Source organism: Magnolia sinica, chromosome 2 (genome assembly GCF_029962835.1).
Source record: "Magnolia sinica isolate HGM2019 chromosome 2, MsV1, whole genome shotgun sequence".
Classification (NCBI taxonomy): domain Eukaryota; kingdom Viridiplantae; phylum Streptophyta; class Magnoliopsida; order Magnoliales; family Magnoliaceae; genus Magnolia; species Magnolia sinica.
The window spans coordinates 103,805,521-103,822,436 of record NC_080574.1 but is presented as its reverse complement, the minus strand read 5'-3'; the positions used below and the strand labels follow the sequence as shown (position 1 = coordinate 103,822,436).

The 16,916-nt window shown below is 39.0% G+C and overlaps 1 protein-coding gene and 1 long non-coding RNA gene across 2 annotated transcripts; both read left to right on the top strand.

Annotated features, from left to right (window-relative positions):
* Window positions 1-6,316: 6,316 nt before the first annotated feature.
* On the top strand, window positions 6,317-10,764 carry LOC131237335 (uncharacterized). Its single transcript, XR_009167180.1, has 7 exons — window positions 6,317-6,527; window positions 6,859-7,020; window positions 7,388-7,474; window positions 9,295-9,417; window positions 9,494-9,569; window positions 9,667-9,924; window positions 10,068-10,764. It is a non-coding gene; the product is annotated as an uncharacterized LOC131237335 (long non-coding RNA).
* A 25-nt stretch (window positions 10,765-10,789) lies between these two features.
* LOC131237333 (putative pectate lyase 14) lies at window positions 10,790-12,707 on the top strand. Its single transcript, XM_058235041.1, has 5 exons — window positions 10,790-10,827; window positions 10,929-11,067; window positions 11,382-11,477; window positions 11,910-12,098; window positions 12,225-12,707. Coding segments are annotated over exons 1-4 (285 nt in total). The 5' UTR covers window positions 10,790-10,825; the 3' UTR covers window positions 11,958-12,098; window positions 12,225-12,707.
* The last annotated feature ends 4,209 nt before the right edge of the window (window positions 12,708-16,916 follow it).

Below are 16,916 nucleotides of genomic sequence, written 5' to 3'. Positions count from 1 at the left end.
GCTCCTACTCAGTTACTGATGCTGCCTAGAATCACCTGCACACATCAATCATGCATAAGCTTATAGAAAGCTTAGAGGGCGGTGTAAGTGTGTGTAAGACCAGTGCCGTGAATGCAATATCAGAGTATGCAGAATATGCAGTAAGGACCATGAACACCACCAGCTATAACAAGGCTATGAAATGCAATGTAGGAATGCCAACAACCATCCCAAAGCTAAACAATATAAAGCAGGGCATATGGAGCCAATGCCTCATGTAATATGTAATATGATTAAGCTCATCCATATATCAATCTGACATATCAGTATAGTTCCTCTCTGGGGAATCACCCGGGTCAAATACACTACCTGCTGACTGTCGCTCTGCTAGCCGCACAACCCAGCAAGCGTAAGAGACCTCACTACCCACCTGTGGACAGCCAACACCAACAAGGCATGACGGTAGCAGACCCATTTATAAGTTGGTCAGACTCAGCCTAGCTATTACCCCCTCACTTATGTGGGTAAGGCTACACCCCCTCCCAACCGACCACGATAAAGTGGGAGACACGACCTAATGGTAAAGGCACTGGTACTTACATTTTCCACTCGGTTTCAGTGTTGGAGCATCTCCTGGTACCATGCTTGTTCTGGGACTTTCACCTAAGGACATCCTATGTACCCTCTGTGCTCAAACAAACATTTTCGGTGTCTAAATCTGACCATCCACGATATACCTATGGAGGCTACGACCCGGATGAAGCTAGGGCGAATATCAACCATGCTATGTAATGACAGATGCATGAATCATACAAATCAATCATGCATCAGTCCTGCGCATGTAGCATGCTCAAAAGGGGTTACTCCATTACTCAGGGAGTCCCATAACAGGCTGCCCAATGGCATAAACCATGACCAATCACATCTTAACCAAGCACACATATGATGCACATGGGTCATGAAGATAACCAAGTATGCCATGTGATGCTGTTGTACTCTCCTCATAACAAGGTAGGGTCTAGGTACTTAGACAATTTTACATGACATAAAAGGAGCACAAGTACTAGTAGGGTCCCAATAGTTTGTGGTAGCCCACTAGGGCAAAGTACACAATGATATGGGCCTAAATGATGAGAATGGGCCTAGCAAAAGGGGTCTAAGGTGGACATTCAACCACTAATAGATGAGAGTGGGCTTAACAAAGGGGCCTAGAGGGGTATATAATGTGGACATTTAACCACCATTTGTCCCCAATAAGGCAGCCCACCAAGGAATCTAGCCAAGACAAAGCCCGTGGCCCGAGTATGACCATAAAAATGAAATGGGCAGCAATACCTATAACTTACATCACATGATGGGCCTCAAGAAAATGGCCTAAAGCCTACATACATTAACATGGGCACAAAAGGGGGGGAAAATCATGGCCCAAGTACAGTGGCCACCAAGTTCATGCAATATGATGGGTCTCATGGGCAGCCCATATGCCCAAAAACAAATGGCTAAGGTGTATCCAATATTCACATTGTGGGCCTTATAGGTCAGCCCAAAGGTTGGTAAGTTGGATGGGCCATAGAGGTACAATCACATACACCATAGTGGGCTTACAACCAGTCCACAAGATCCAACACAATGGAATGGGCAGCACTTGCATATGGAGAATGACAATGCTGGACGTCCAGCCCATTTGGGCTTGCCTGGACGTCCAAAAATCTGGCCTACTATGGCCCTCATAATCAACCCAAAAGTGGGCCTCACAAGGCACTCATTAAGCCCAAAAATCAGAGATTTACAAGTGTAGTGTATACATGTAACACCCTTAGCCTAGTGGGCCTCTCAATCTCAAAACAAACAACTATATGCAACAAATTCTGGGCCCTTACTGAAAATCCTGCCCACCTACTTCCTGGGCCTGCTGGAGTCCAGCAAAATAGATTTTCTGGTTAAAATATATAGTCCTAGGTAGCCCATACATGATACAATGGGCCCCACTAGATGGAAGGTGGATGTACAACATATACAACATGGTGAGCTTGCTGCTGGACTGCAAGTCCAACAACACCCCAAAAATCTGGGCATCCCAATGGGGTTGGACGGCCAGCATAAAACACCTCAAGGTGGGCTCCACAGGTGGACGTCCCACCAAGGGACGGTCCACACTTCAGTGGGCCACACAAGGGAGGAAGGTTGGGAATTAAACACATACATCAAAGTGGGCCACAAGGGGTGGACGGCCAGGCTAGCCCATAGCTGGACGTCCAGCATGGTGCTGCTGTCCCAGCCCTAAAAACCCCAAAATTTTGATGATCCAGGTGGCCCACATGCACCTGAGGTGGGTCCCCACAAGTGGGCCACAAAATAGGGGAAAGAGTATGGCCATAAACACTCCCAAATAATTTTTATAGAAATGGATAGCAAGGTATATATAAAGAAATATGTTGCTGGAATATTGTTGTCTTCATCTTGTACACCCAATGGGGTGGGCCCAGGCCTGCCAAATCAAAGGGGAAATGGGTGGATTGCATGCACCCATATATGGACAACACATGGGGTCCACTAGAGTGGCCCATCATCCCCAAACTAAGCTGATACAAGTGTATCTTCTACATGTAAGACTACTGGACAATCCAGAAAATTTGGACCGTCCAGCCCCCTTGAGCCCACTCCATGGAGCTCAAATCAAGGGTGGATGGTGTGGGCTCCATCCTACATCAAGGTGGGGTCCACACTTCAGAGAATACTCAAAAAAATCTGGAAGAAAGGCATTGTAAACAGGCCTTTCAACAACATACAAAACCATACAACAATGGGCCTGAATTCTGGACAGCAACATGTTGCTGTCCATTTCCAGCCCATTATAAAATAAATGGAGGGATTAGAGCTTAGATTCAACAAAGTGGGCTCTACCTAGATGGGCCACATATACTCCAGACATAAGTCCCTTACAAAATCATCCAAGAAATTAGGCCTTAGTGGCCATCCAACCCATACAAATAAGATGGGCTTGGACGTCTAGCAGGTGGACCTAGACCTCCCAAAAATTTGGATGGTCTTGATTTATTTGGACACATCGGTGTGCCACATACATCAGGAACAAAAGAGGGAAGGAGGGAGGGAGAGAGAGAGAAAGAGAGAGAGAGAGAGAGAGAGAGAGAGAGAGAGAGAGAGAGAGAGAGAATCATGGCCATAGGGAGGACTCCGCCACTATGAGTCCTCCACAACAATCCCAATCACAATTTCATAATCATGGATTGTAACACCCTAATTCTCAAAACTCAAGGACGATAAGCTCGAGTATGAGAACTTGAGTATCACACTATGAAGTGAACAACTTTACCTCTAATCACTAGAAAATTTCATGACATAAAACAGGGCAACTACCATGTAAACTGGAATATCAAGAGCAACAACGAGGAAGTTTAATACAAGTAAATGGAAGCAAAATGGAATCCCTCAATAAGGAAATTTTTATTACAATTCAGGTATAATGCAAAGTTTGAAACATGTAAATATGTAAATCCTAAAATATCAGTTGAGCTCCAATGGCTCAACTACATCGGTATGAAGGCTCTCCTCGCCAAACTTCTACTCAACCATCCCTGGAATTCCATCATAGGGGTCCTCACTTGTTCATCATACCTGTGTCTATTTGGTGCAACCGCACGATTAGGTGAGTGAAACTCAGTGGGAATTTTCCGCAAGGATTCATGCATATCAAGTTATTCCAATATAGTTTAAACCAATATATTAGCTCCTAATGAGAAGAATATGAACTTATATGTAATGTATGGAGGTATGAATGTATGCTTAAGTCGTAGTCTTGGGATGCACATTCAGCTGTCAAAATAAAGGGGTCGCCCAAGGAGAGCTAGTCACCCGAAAAAATACTCATAGGTACGCCCAAGGAGAGCTAGCCAGCCGAAAAAGACCATGTAGGTGAGTGCTCCTAAGGATATCTCCTGGAAAAATACACGGGGTACGCCCGAGGAGTGTCTAATCCCGGAAAAGCCTCATGTAAAGAAAAGCACCCAAAGTGACCCAAATGCACAGGCTCTATGAGTTAAACTAAAGTGTTGGAACTTTCACTGAACAAAGTGTGACTTACATTGAGCACTCGGAAAAGCTCATATGTCATGCGCGAATGTCATGTACCATGATGTTCATGCACATTCCATAAGATTAACAAGATTACTCTCATAAGCATGATCAAGACTTGTGGTCCTTTAATAGGTTATCTAGCATTCAAATATGAGCTCAATACAAAATTAATTTACTTTCCCAAGGTCCAAAGGAGGGCCCACATATGACATTTCAAACATATTAGGATAGTAACAGGATTACTACACATCTTAAGAACAAAGATATCCATTGTGCATCTTATGAGATAGAAGGATTATAGGCGTCATGATTCTTTTATGTACAAAATTGAGTAAGTACTGGGAAAACATAAGGAATGCAATTCTAGATCATAGTTACTTACACTACAAGAAAATAGGCCTTTAGCCACAATTTTTTAGCCTCAGTTGAAAAAATGGAGGCTAAATTTATCTTTTAGCCTCGGTTGCTAAGGAACTAAGGCTAAAAGTTCATCTTTCGCCTCAATTGTATAGGAACTGAGGTGAAAAGTCTACCTTTAGCCTCAATTGCATAAGAACCGAGGCGAAAAGTCTATTTTTTAGCTGCAGTTGCATAAGAACTGAGGCAAAAAATCTACCTTTTAGCCTCAATTGCATAGGAACCGAGGCAAAAAGTCTACCTTTTAGCCTCAGTTGCATAAGAACTGAGGTGAAAAGTCTACCTTTTAGCATTAGTTGCATAGGAACCGAGGCAAAAAGTCTACCTTTTAGCCTCAATTGCATAAGAACCGAGGCAAAAAGTCTACCTTTTAGCCTCAATTGCATTGGAATTGAGGTGAAAAGTTCACCTTTTAGCCTCAATTACACAGGAACCGAGGCAAAAAGTCTACGTTTTAGCCTCAGTTGCATAGGAACCGAAGCGAAAAGTCTACCTTTAATACTCTGGCAGAATGTGATGGATAATACGTAGGCACTTACGAAATTGTATAAATGGCATGCCTGTAATTCAAATTAATTGGTGTATGGTGATGTTTGATTATTTGACTAGATCGGTGGACATTTATTGGACGGTTAAAATGAAAAATATCCAATGGTCCTACGTCAACAATCAAGTGTCCATGAATATAAACGCACCACACGTGCTAACATGATATGTGTGAGAGATCTTAAACATTTATAAAATGGCTTGCACTTTTCACCTGTAGCTTCATGAAATCACAAATGCTCACTGATTATGAAATCCAAGCTAGTGGATTTCTCAATTTGAGTCACGCCAAAAATCTACTTTTTCGCCTCAGTTGCATATGAACTAAGGTAAAAAGTCCACTTTTTACCCTCAATTGTATAGGAACGGAGGCCAAAAGTTGCATAGGAGCCTCAATTGTATAGGAACCGAGGCTAAAAGTCTACATTTAAGATTATTGAAAAAATTGAGAATCTTGAAAGAATTAATAAATTTTAAAAATTTTGACAATTATAAAAAAATTGAGAATTTTGAAAAAAAAAATTGAGACAATTGCAAAAAAATTGAGAATTTTGAAAAAAAAAAAAATTGAGAGTTTTGAAGAGATTTGAATTTTGAATTTGAATTTTCTAAGAACTAAAATTTTTTTAAAATTTTGAGAACTTTTAAAAATTTAAGATTTTTTTTTTGAAAAATTAAGAATAAAAAAATGATAATTATGAAAAAGAATGATTTTTTAAAAAAAATTTGAGAATTTTAAAAAAAATTAAGAATTTTTAAAATTTTTGAAATTTTTGAAAAAAAAAGAATTTTGATTTTGAGAATCTTGAAAAAAAATTGGAAAATTTTAAAAAATTAAGAAATTTTAAATAATTGAAAATTCTGAAAAAAAATTAAGAATTTCTAAAACTATTAAGAATTGATATATATATATATATATATATATATATATATATATATTGATAATTTTGAAAAAACTAAGAATTAAAATTTTTTTTTGATAAATTTCAACAAATTTATAATTTAAAAAAAATTTAGAATTAAAAAAGAAAATTAAGAATCTTCATTTTTTTTTCTTTTTGAGAATTTTCATAAAATTGATAAAATTAAGAATTAATTTTAGTGCAGGAACCCAAAAATGAAATAGTTCCGAATCTCATTTTGGGCCATGCAAATGAACGGACTCGATTTCCGCGTTGCCTGCCACGTGTACTGTAGAGAGATGAGTATACCATATTATGTGTTTCTTACTGATCCAATATCATCTGTGTGGCTTTTATTCATTTTGGGATTTGGAGGCTCGAAGCAGAGCTCTCTCTCAAAATCCCTAAGCTCCGAACAGAAAACAAAGCGAAATCGCGTTTTACTTCTACAATTCTATCTGTCAAAATCCCCAAGCTTTGAAAGGAAAACAGATCGAAATCGCATTTAACTTCTGCAATTCGATCCTTTACAATGCCTAGAAACGTCAATTCTGTCCTCCACACCAGCAATCTCTTCGCAGATTTCAGGTACTCGTTCTTTCTTTTTTTTTCTACTGATTTCTCAACTGAAATCCTCTCAAAAATCAGAAATCTCTCATTTTTGTGCGTTTTCCCCATTTGGCCGTTCAAAATCCAATTTTCGCATTTTTTGGTTCGATCTGAGGAGTTTTTTTTTTCCGCTGATTTCACTGAAATCTTGCTCAGGAAGTGAAAAATCCTGTCGTTTCTAGCTCATTTGCTGGATTTGAGTAGTTTTTGCATTGCAATATCAGCGATTAGGGTTTGGTGTTCGATCTGAGAGGAAAAACCTTGTTCTTTGCTGCGAAATCTGCTCCTCCATTGTCGATTTCCGTGCAAGCTAGATAAACAAGGGGCATATACACCGATTGCAGCTCCTAACCGAACCGAACCCTAGCTCTTCTCTCTGTCTTCTCCAATATTTCTCTCGTCTTCGTCAGATCTACCGTCTCTCTCTCTCTCTCTCTCTCTCTGTCTCCAATCATCAGATCCTCAAAAGACAGTGAGCTTTTTTCCAATTTTTAGAGATTTATCTTTGATTTATGTAATATCATGCATTTGAAATACATTTTGAGATTTAGTATCTTCTGATTTACTGAGATTTAGATGTTAGTTTTGCATCATTTAGAAGAATCATGGTGAATCTTCACCCAAAGGGGATTTTTAATACTCCAGTTGTGTGTGATGCTTGATACACAAGCACAAAGAAATTGTACATGTGGCTTACATACACTCAAAGTAAACTACTTAAATGACAGATCTTTATACTGGAGCTCTTTTTCTATTATTCTTTTTGCCATATCCTTAATTGCGGGTTGGTTACACCTACAACCCACACTTCCTAATGCTAGGGAATTCAACATGTACAGGTAATATTGGAAAGGGTAGAGCATTTTGCTCAGTCCGTTTCTGTATACGAAGATCAAATATTTCAAAAAAGAGCTCGTATTCAGCAGGTAATTGGCTTGTTCTATCTTGCTTATTCTTATTCTCCTCATCGTTGTTTATCATTGTCTGACAAGCTTGAAACTATCATGCTTCTTGTTTTTGGTTGTATCCACAGATAACTATGATTTCTTTACTGATATATGGTTTAGGACTTTTGGTTGGATGTCAGCACATAAGTGCTTGATGAAATGTGTCTACATCTGAAATTTGTGGTTGACACTTCATTGCCATTTCAATGATGAAATTAATGCAAGTCCAAATCCATGATACACTCAATAAGTGTGATGTGAACTCTTTTATCTTTTATTTTTCCTTTCTTTTTTCTGTCATTATCACTATTTAGAGTCTAATAGTTGTACATTTCGGCACTCAAGTTCTGCATGAATGCAACATGGTTAAGTATCATTCTTGAAACTTTCTCAATTGAGGTTCGAATTTGATTTTCAAAGAGGATTGTTTATCTTTATGATTGTGGCCCCATAAATTATTTGCATGGGCTGCTCAGATGTCGGACACTCTTTCCGTGATTCATGCGTTGCAACATCTTTTTGTTTCCGAATTGATGCAGGTGGAGTTGATTTCTTTCTTTCTTCTTACTTGGCTTCTTTCTTTCCTTTACTTTTTTTTTTTGAATTAGTTGAGTGCAGATGATGTCTATTGTTAATGGTCAATCTATGCATTAGTGGCTAGCTCAATCCACTGCTTGGGATAGTTAAATTATGTTGCAATGGATTCATTGATGGAGACTAGGTGCAGGTCAGTGGTAGCTTGAATTTTCTCCAATTCTTTGTGCATTCATGGTCTTCTGATGTTGGTATGGTGATATGGTGATGTCTTAGATATGGGCAATTTGTCTAACTTTGAGTAGTCAAAAGTAGGCCACTCATTTATGCATTGTCAATTTGCAGGCTAATGTTGTCTATATTAGTCAAGCACTTGGATAACAAAAATGTTAATAAACAGTCCAGCATGCAGATCAATGCAGTTAACATTACCACAAATCTAGCTCAGCACTCAAGGCTGGTGCCTTCTGTAGCTATAGTTGGTGCAATAAATGACCTGGCGAGATACTTGTGCAAATGCTTCCTGTGCTCCACTGAATTACCAAAATTGGGAGATGCCATAAATGAGCAGAGGGCTGCTCTGCATTCTGCTCTAGAGAAGTACCTTGTACAGCTAGCAAATAAGTTGTGTTAATCCTCTCTACCCACCATATATCAATAAAAACTGCAATCTCCTTTTTATGTGTTTCCAAAACTAAAAGGAGCATCTTGGAATCTTGTAACCTATAGATGTTTCAGGTCTGAAAATAGCTCTCTCTCTCTCTCTCTCTCTCTCTCTCTCTCTCTCTCTCTCTCTCTCTCTTGACACCAAATCTACCAATACACTCACACTGACACCAAAAATCACTCTCTTCCAATTACTTCTCATTTCACCTAAAGTCCCATTTGGTAATCTAGTAGAGTGTGATTTGTTTGTCGTAGAAGTATTACAAACTGATGTTTGATTAAATGGTTCTATTTTTTAGGTGTTGGGCTTGATACTTTTTCTAATTGTAGCAATAATATGTTTGGGGGACTTGTGGATATTCTTCATTTGGATGCTTATCCAGATATCTATCACGCTTTTGAAGGAAATAAATATTTGCATGCTTCATCAGAATACATCAGTTGGATCAACTGACATAACTGACAAAACTGTTTCATATCACTTCTTATGTTGTTAGTCTCCCTATATATTATTACACATACAATTTATTGTTGGTAGACTCTCATGTCCTATCTAATGGCATAATACACTCTAATAATAAGCCATTTGCATTGATTAGTTGGTGCTAGGTATCACAGAGTTCATGATAGCAGAACTGATTTACTTGCAATGGATGGATCCAAACTAGCCAATTTATCTTTACATCAATTCAACTGGAACGACTCGTGATGATGGTGAAACAGTATGTTGGTTCTCGTTTCCATTTTTTTAAAATTGTATTATGTGACTCTTTGATAATCTCCATCATGCTTGTGTAGCTTTTCACAAGCAGCAGTTGCAGCTCAAGCTGGTGCTTCAGTTATCTAGATTTTTGTTGGTTATTCTAGTGGAATTGTATAATATCTCCTTGAATTTGTTTCTTATGGGTTTTTCTTTCACGTTGTAGAGAAAGATACAGATGCAGGTTCTGACTTGTATTCGGATGGATCAGATATCCTAGAGCAATTGATAAGGAAAAGGCAAGAGAACTAAAAGATACAGAGGTAGAATTGCAGCTCAATATCAAAGACAAATCAGATGAGTTTAGATTGCCTACAGAAGAGGCACTTCTTCATTAATTCTACTTCAAAGTTCTCCTGGTTCATTTTGAATTTGGAAACTTAAGGCTCTTATGATTTTCCTTTAGGAGCTTCAAGAAGAGGCACAGTGACCACCAGATCTTCCAAAATCTTCAGCACAGAATAAAAGGGTGTGCTATCTCTCTGTCAATCTTCTGCATTTTCTCCTCTCTCTCTCTCTCTAATTATAATTTTTGGATTGATACCCTTTACTAATTATATGATTTTCAGCATTGCTATGATATAATTTTATTTTATTTTTTCTTAAATTCAGATGTTTCCAGTTGCAGAGCTTGCAGAACTTATTAAAATGTTCGAAAATCCATGACCCACTTGCTTGGACAAACACTCTAAAGGTGAAAAAAGACTGGCTTTATTCTAATCATACTATTATTCTTTAATTTGTAATAGCTTGGGTTGGGTCAAAATGCTGCTTTGTTGATCATAATAATTTTTACAATCTATCACATAGACCATTTATGCTTTTGATAGTAAGCATTTATTTTATGGTCTGCCACCGTTTAGATTTCCAAAAGGCATTGTTCTGGTAATTGTGTAAATACATTCTAAGATTAGTTAATCAAATGTCGGGATTGAAGTACAGCCATAGTTGTATTGTCATCTAGCAACAAAACAAGTCAGTAGACCAAAATGAAATAGAAATAAAATGAGTTGGGACAAATAACTAAATTGGAGTAGAACTACCTCAGATTGAATCTTGCTTATGAAATGCATGTTAGCTAAATTAGCATATTTTCTCAATGCATATTAGCTTTTGCAGTGGAATGGCTTATAGTTCCTTTTGAAGGTATTAAAAATTACTCCTAGTGCTCATTAAAAATGATAAATCTGAGTTAGTGAGAGTGATGGAAAAAGCTAAAGGGAGAGTTCTTTCATAGGCTTTAGTGTGCAAAGATTTTACAAGAGTTAATTAGGAGGATCTTTGTAGAGATTGGCTTTGAAAGTTCTACTACAAGGAGTGCTATTTGGTTTTGTGTGAAAGTTGTTTGGTTGAAAACATTACACATTCTCATGTAATATCTCCACTGTATTTCATTTCTTGTTTGAGAGTTTCCTTTTCCAGAAACATGGAGTGATTTGAAACGAATTTCTTTCTTTGTGAAAACAAATTCAGGTGCAGGCATGGGTATTTCCATGTGGTGAACAATGACTACACTCACTGGGAGATGTATGCGAATGGCGGAAGTGCAAATCCCACCATGAACAGCCAAGGCAACAGATATCTTGCCCCGACGAATCACTTTGCCAAGGAGGTAATGTAACAGTAATAATTGAATTCTCTAACATCTTCACTACCATAAACTACATTTACAAATTGAAAAATGATATGAGTAAGCTCTGTTGGAGTAGATTCCCACCACTAATCCTAGTATATTTGAAATATCTGTTATAGATTAGATTATATTAGATTTTAGGTTACCTTTAGTATATAAACATGTCATTGCCAATGGAATAATTCACCTAAGATCTTCACAATGTAGTTGCTAAAATGTAAGAACTCGGTGATTTGGTCCTTACTACAAGCTAAATGTATGTCATCTCATCTAGTGACGTTGTCACATTTCAGGCACTTGTGGTGAAGCTAAGGGAAGGCACCGGGCCAAATGCTAATACTGGTGTTGTCACTGGAGTTCTTGCAACTGTTGGGAAGCTTGCTAGGGTGGTGGGTTTACTTTCCTATTTTTTGGATTATATTTTGAATCACGCAATGTGCTATGGTACAAGTTCCAATTTCATCAAGTCTGATACTTTAAATTAGCTTGCCTTTTATGTGGGTGGTATGAAAAGGAATGATGAAAAGGTTCTATTTTGATGCTAAATTGTTGAAGCATTGCTCTAGGAGTTTTTGCTTGTTTACTTTAATTTGTAACAAGTAGTGATCATGTTGTCATTTTGGTATCTACCTCCTTTCATAGAGGCTAGCATACTTGCTTGCTGCATTACACTTAAAAAAAACAGGGTGTATATGCTGCATTGCACTTTGGGAACCACATGATGTGAGGATAATCACTTACCAGTCATGTTTCCACATGAATGTTTTTTCACTATTAGCAATGATGTGATCTTAATTCATTTGTTGTGGTCCTTATTATAGGGAGGTTTTGGAATGAAGCAATATCTTAACTATGCTGGTAATTGTTGAAGCCCTCTTAGATGGAGCTACTGTTATAAAGCGTGGAGTGGTTGTTGCAACTCTTGGTCAAGTTGTACAGAGCACTGGGTATTGTGTTCTCATTGCTAGTCCAAGCCAGAATAAAGAAGGATGGTTGTGTCAGCGTGTCAGGTTGGCAGCCAGCATTAAACTTGTGCTGATGTTTTTATCATGAATCCTGACGACTTTGAGATTTTACGACTTTGAGATTTGTTTATTTTAGAAAATTGAGAATGGGTCCTGATTGAGCATGTGCAGGTTTGGGGGCTCCCTTGTGCCCACAATTTCCATGTGGAATGCATTGACAAGTGGCTTCGGCTGAATGTGAAGTGCCCCCATTACACTACTCCATCTTCCCTAACCTCGATCTCAGCGCCCTCTCCAACCTTCATACTGACTCTGGGCGTCCCTCTGCTAGTGTTTTGACGGCCACACGCTACGTGCACACACAGCCAGCAGGCCAGAGCTACCTGTTGAGGTTGCAGGGCCTGCTACACACAATCCGAATGGAGAATGCTGGTGGAGGTAATGATGACGCTGGCTTGGAAGCAGCAGAAGATGGATGGACAGTGTTATCTTAGGGTCCGCCAAGCATGACGGCACCGGTGATGATGGGCGCAACCATGACTTTGTATTATTTGTGGAACCTAATGTTGTGTAATAGTTTGATTGAGTTAAACTTTAAATAGACTATTGTTAACTATTTTGTTGGTATCGTGGCTTTCATGATTGATTGTTTCATGAGTGGATTAAATGAATGGATTAGTAGTTTAAATAAATATTAAAAAAATAAACATTTTTAGCCTCATTTTGTAACTGAGGCTTGGATTTAGCCTCGGTTGTTGAGAACGAAGGCTAAAATTTCTGTGGCTAAAGGCTCTAGCCTCGGTTGTTGAGAACTGAGGTTAAAAATAGATTTAGCTTCAATTGGAGGCAATTGAGGCTAAATTTTGGATTTAGTCTCAGTTGGAAACAATGGAAGTTAAAATTTTGATTTAGTCTCATTTCGAGAAAACTGAAGCTAAAAAGGTTCTTTTAGCTTCACTTGAAGAACTGAGGCTTTTAAAGTTATTTTAGCCTTAGTTGCTAAAACTGAGGCTAAAACCTTTAGCCACGGGGGTTTCAACCTCGGTTTGGATAACTGAGGCAAAACTGAGGCCAAAGGTTTTAGCCTTAGTTTTTAACCTTTTTAGCCTCAGTTTTGAATTGAGGCTAAATCCCCCTTTTCTTGTAGTGTTAGTTATCAATCATAGGACTTGAGAAAGTTAACGAAAAACTCATGTTCACCACATCCAAATAGGAAGTAGAGGACCAATTTCTTATTTGTAACATTCTAAGACTTCATTAGATTCAATTTATAACTATCTAGCATATATAAGGAGTTAATGGAGTAAACCCATCATGGAAAACAAGATTATCACTTCCTAGTGCAACAAGTAAAAATATACATGTACGTAAGCCATTCCAAATATGGCATAGTGATCTTAAAGCAATTCTCATAAGATATTTTAGGGTAACATAAATTGAGGCATTCTTACATGCTTATCAATATCAATTCGAGTCTAAGGGAACCACAATCAATATTTTCACAATTACAATATCTTAAGCTTAAATTATCTCAGAATTCATTGAAATGAGGAAGCCAAGTGGGATATCCCTCACCATGATTGATGGTCCCTCTTGTTTTGAGATGTCTTTTAGGTAAAATAGTAGTTGGTTGTGCCTGGATGAACTGTTACAAGACACTAATGAGTTACGACCGAGTTGACTCGGTCGGATTTTTCAACTAACAACTAGTTGGATTATTTTTAAGAGATCTACTAATTACAAGATTAGATTGACAATTCATTGGATCTAATGTTTTCCAAATCCTCCTCAGATGTTTTAACTTTGGAGATAACTTGACTCAGTTGGGAAAATTTGCTGAGTCATCCCTCAATTAGGCGAGTTTAAATCGTCCATAATAGGTCTTCAAGTTACCTGGAAAGAGCTGCTTCCCAGGCTCAACTGAGCCAGGTTTTATTTACCTAAAACCCTCCTAAGTTTGTTGACTCAGCAGTGACTCGATCAGTCGATTCCTTCGTCTAGTTATGTGCGACATTTATAAATGCCTCTAAGATCGATTCGGGTTGTTGATCATAGCTCGAGACAAACTGATCTTAGCCAAGGATTTTGATCAAGGTTTTTATCGCGAGAAGAGGATTTGAGTCACGCCAACTCGTGACCGAGTTGGGACCAACTGTGAACATAGTTAGTCGAGTGGGTGTGAAATCTTCCATAATTGAGAGAGAGGGGTCATTTGCAGTACCTGATCAAGGCCGTTTCTAGGTGATGCAAGGTCTTTAGTGTGTGTGCCTAGCTCTGGGTTCACTAGAAATCAGAATCACGCCTCCCAGACTCGATTCCAGTCGCTGCTTTGAGGTGATGCAGGCCTGATTCATTAGAGAGTTGGGTCGATTTGCTGACTAGCTTGGTGTAAAGCCATTATAGGGGAAGGTTTCGATTTCAATACCTGGATCGGGCTGGGAACCGAGTCGGTTGAAACAGGGCCTGGGCCAAGCCCACTGAGTTGTAGACGTCCGACTGGAAATTTGTTCCAATAGCTGGTTAATACTCCCTTTCTCCTCTCTCTCTCTCTCTCTGCTCTTTCCTCTCTTTCTATTTCCTCCTCAGAAAATGAGCGACAACTGAGTCGGGTTGCAACACAACCGGCAACTCGCCCCAATGGCGCTTAATCTCTCTCCATCTCCCTATTTTACTATTTTTCTTCTTTCCTTTGTTAGTCTTGGGATTCACCCTAAAAAATCGACTTCTTATAGCCATTTCTATTTCTAGAACTATCCACAGCTAATCCCACTGATTAGCGTGTTGTTAACGCATAGCTACTGAGAGAAACTCATCATCAGAATTCTCTTAAACCTCTGAACATATGAATGGGCCCAAATAACATTCGTTGATGAGTTTTAGGTAGGATGGGCCACATGATGGACATTTTAGATCAGAGGAAGGGTGGCTTCATAGAAAGTGGGTCCCAAAGTCGTTTTGGGGAAGATGGCTGGCTGATAATGGCAATTTTGCATTGGATGATTTATCCACAGATTAGGACCGTTTGGACGGTCTTGATATGTCCTAATAATAACGTGGGATCCATCTTATGGTGGATAGAAGGCTGTATATTGAACGCGTTTAGCCGCAAGGAGGCGGTTTTGCCCTGATCCGACGTTTTGACAACTTCTCCTTGATTTCTCGGCTAGCTAAGAGATTTTCAAAAGCCCTAAGGCTGACGTCTAGGATTGTCTAAGAGAACCTTCCAGATGGCGTGGAATGGTTGAGATCTTGCTAGCCTAAAATGAAAATATTCCCTCTGCCTTTTGGCTGGGAATATACATTTATGGTAATAGGTGACTCGGCCTTCTACAGAGCATGCAGACATGGCTCCGATTGTTTCTGAGGCTAATGAAACTGCCAGTAACGCAAGATGTCGTGGATCTTCTACTCCTCGTCAGAAGCTCTATTCACCACTCTGTATTTGACTGTAGCTCGTGGTTGCTGGCATAACCTTCTCTGTTGGTTTTCCACCATGGGTTTGGTCGGTGGTCCCTGCTAAGTATGATGGACGGTTCAGATCTGCTAGGGCGGTCATGATGGTAGGCCAATATCAGCAATAGATGAGCCGTTTGTTTAAAATTCTGACGGGCGGGAGAGGATTTTTTTAAAAAAATCCAGAGTTTTTGGTTTTCTATCGGGTCAAAGTTTGTTTGACCCGATACAAAGCTTTGTGCACGGCGTATGTACGGTATATGTGCACACGCACAGATCTGATGTGGGGTCCACGTCATGATCTGGGCCAATCAGCACCGTCCATTTGTCTTGGAAGGTCCACTAATGGCCCTTGATTAGAAGTTGGTACGTTCTAAAGGTTAGGTGGGTCATGCTTCTCCTTTTGTGAGCCTAACTATACATTTACTGACTGTTTAGTGGTCAGATCCTTTCCGATCTTGACATCAATGGTTTGAATTATCCTAGACTTCATTTTGAGTGAGAAATAAGTGGTGTATTATTAGGTTGAGGGTTCTAGGTATTATGAATGGTGGATGCAATGATTTAACCCCAAATTTTAAATGTTTTGAGGTCTAATGGCACACTAGGGTGACAGTTTGGGTCATTACGAGATATCTATAACTTCCCGATCTAATTCGAGTGGTTTAGATTTGTTTTGAATGTGATTTGATTGTCCACATGGCTTCGCATGATACAGACGTGAAATGCACTAGTCAAGTTTAATGGTTGGATTGTGATCTTGCTAAGGAGATGTGCACACTATGATGAAGATATCGAATTATTGGTTCGTTTTATATTTTCTTACTCTATAAAGTGGTTGGTGAGTGGGATTTTGTCTTGAGTTTCAATGAACTCTTAGAATGATCTTAGACCTGACTCGATGAGAGTTGTACTAATGAAATTTTTCTAGAGTTGTTCATGGTTTACAAAGGTGGTCTCTTTGTGAATTATCTGATGATGATATCTTAGATCCTGACACGCCTAAATACTTCCTACAGTTGAAGGGTAACACCCGAGTATAGAAAATATGGGGTATTACATGCGTCCCATACAAGCCTGGGCCTTTACAAAATCAGAAATCTAAGGTGGGGATACCATCCCCACCATGGTTCTAAGGTCTAAATGACCCACAAACCTATAAATCAAAGGGAAATCTCATGATGGGGTCCATGGAGAATGGCCCCATCATGGCAATCATACATGCATAAAGTGGGCTGTTAGCCACACTCATGGAGTTATGTAGGACCTCTACCATTGATTGGTGGGTCCCACACACTCCCAAACAAATGAAAAAGGTTCATGAAAGAAGAAAGGAAAGAAACTAATCCTATGAATCACCCACCTTAAGACTTCTTCTTCTTTCTTCACACTAGAAATCTATAGCACCAT

What these genes read in the sequence shown, in the direction of transcription:
- LOC131237333 (XM_058235041.1), top strand. An exon ending in CGAATCACTTTGCCAAGGAG is followed by an intron (nt 11,068 to 11,381) that starts GTAATGTAACAG and finishes GTCACATTTCAG; the next exon opens with GCACTTGTGGTGAAGCTAAG. An exon ending in TTGGGAAGCTTGCTAGGGTG is followed by an intron (nt 11,478 to 11,909) that starts GTGGGTTTACTT and finishes TCCTTATTATAG; the next exon opens with GGAGGTTTTGGAATGAAGCA.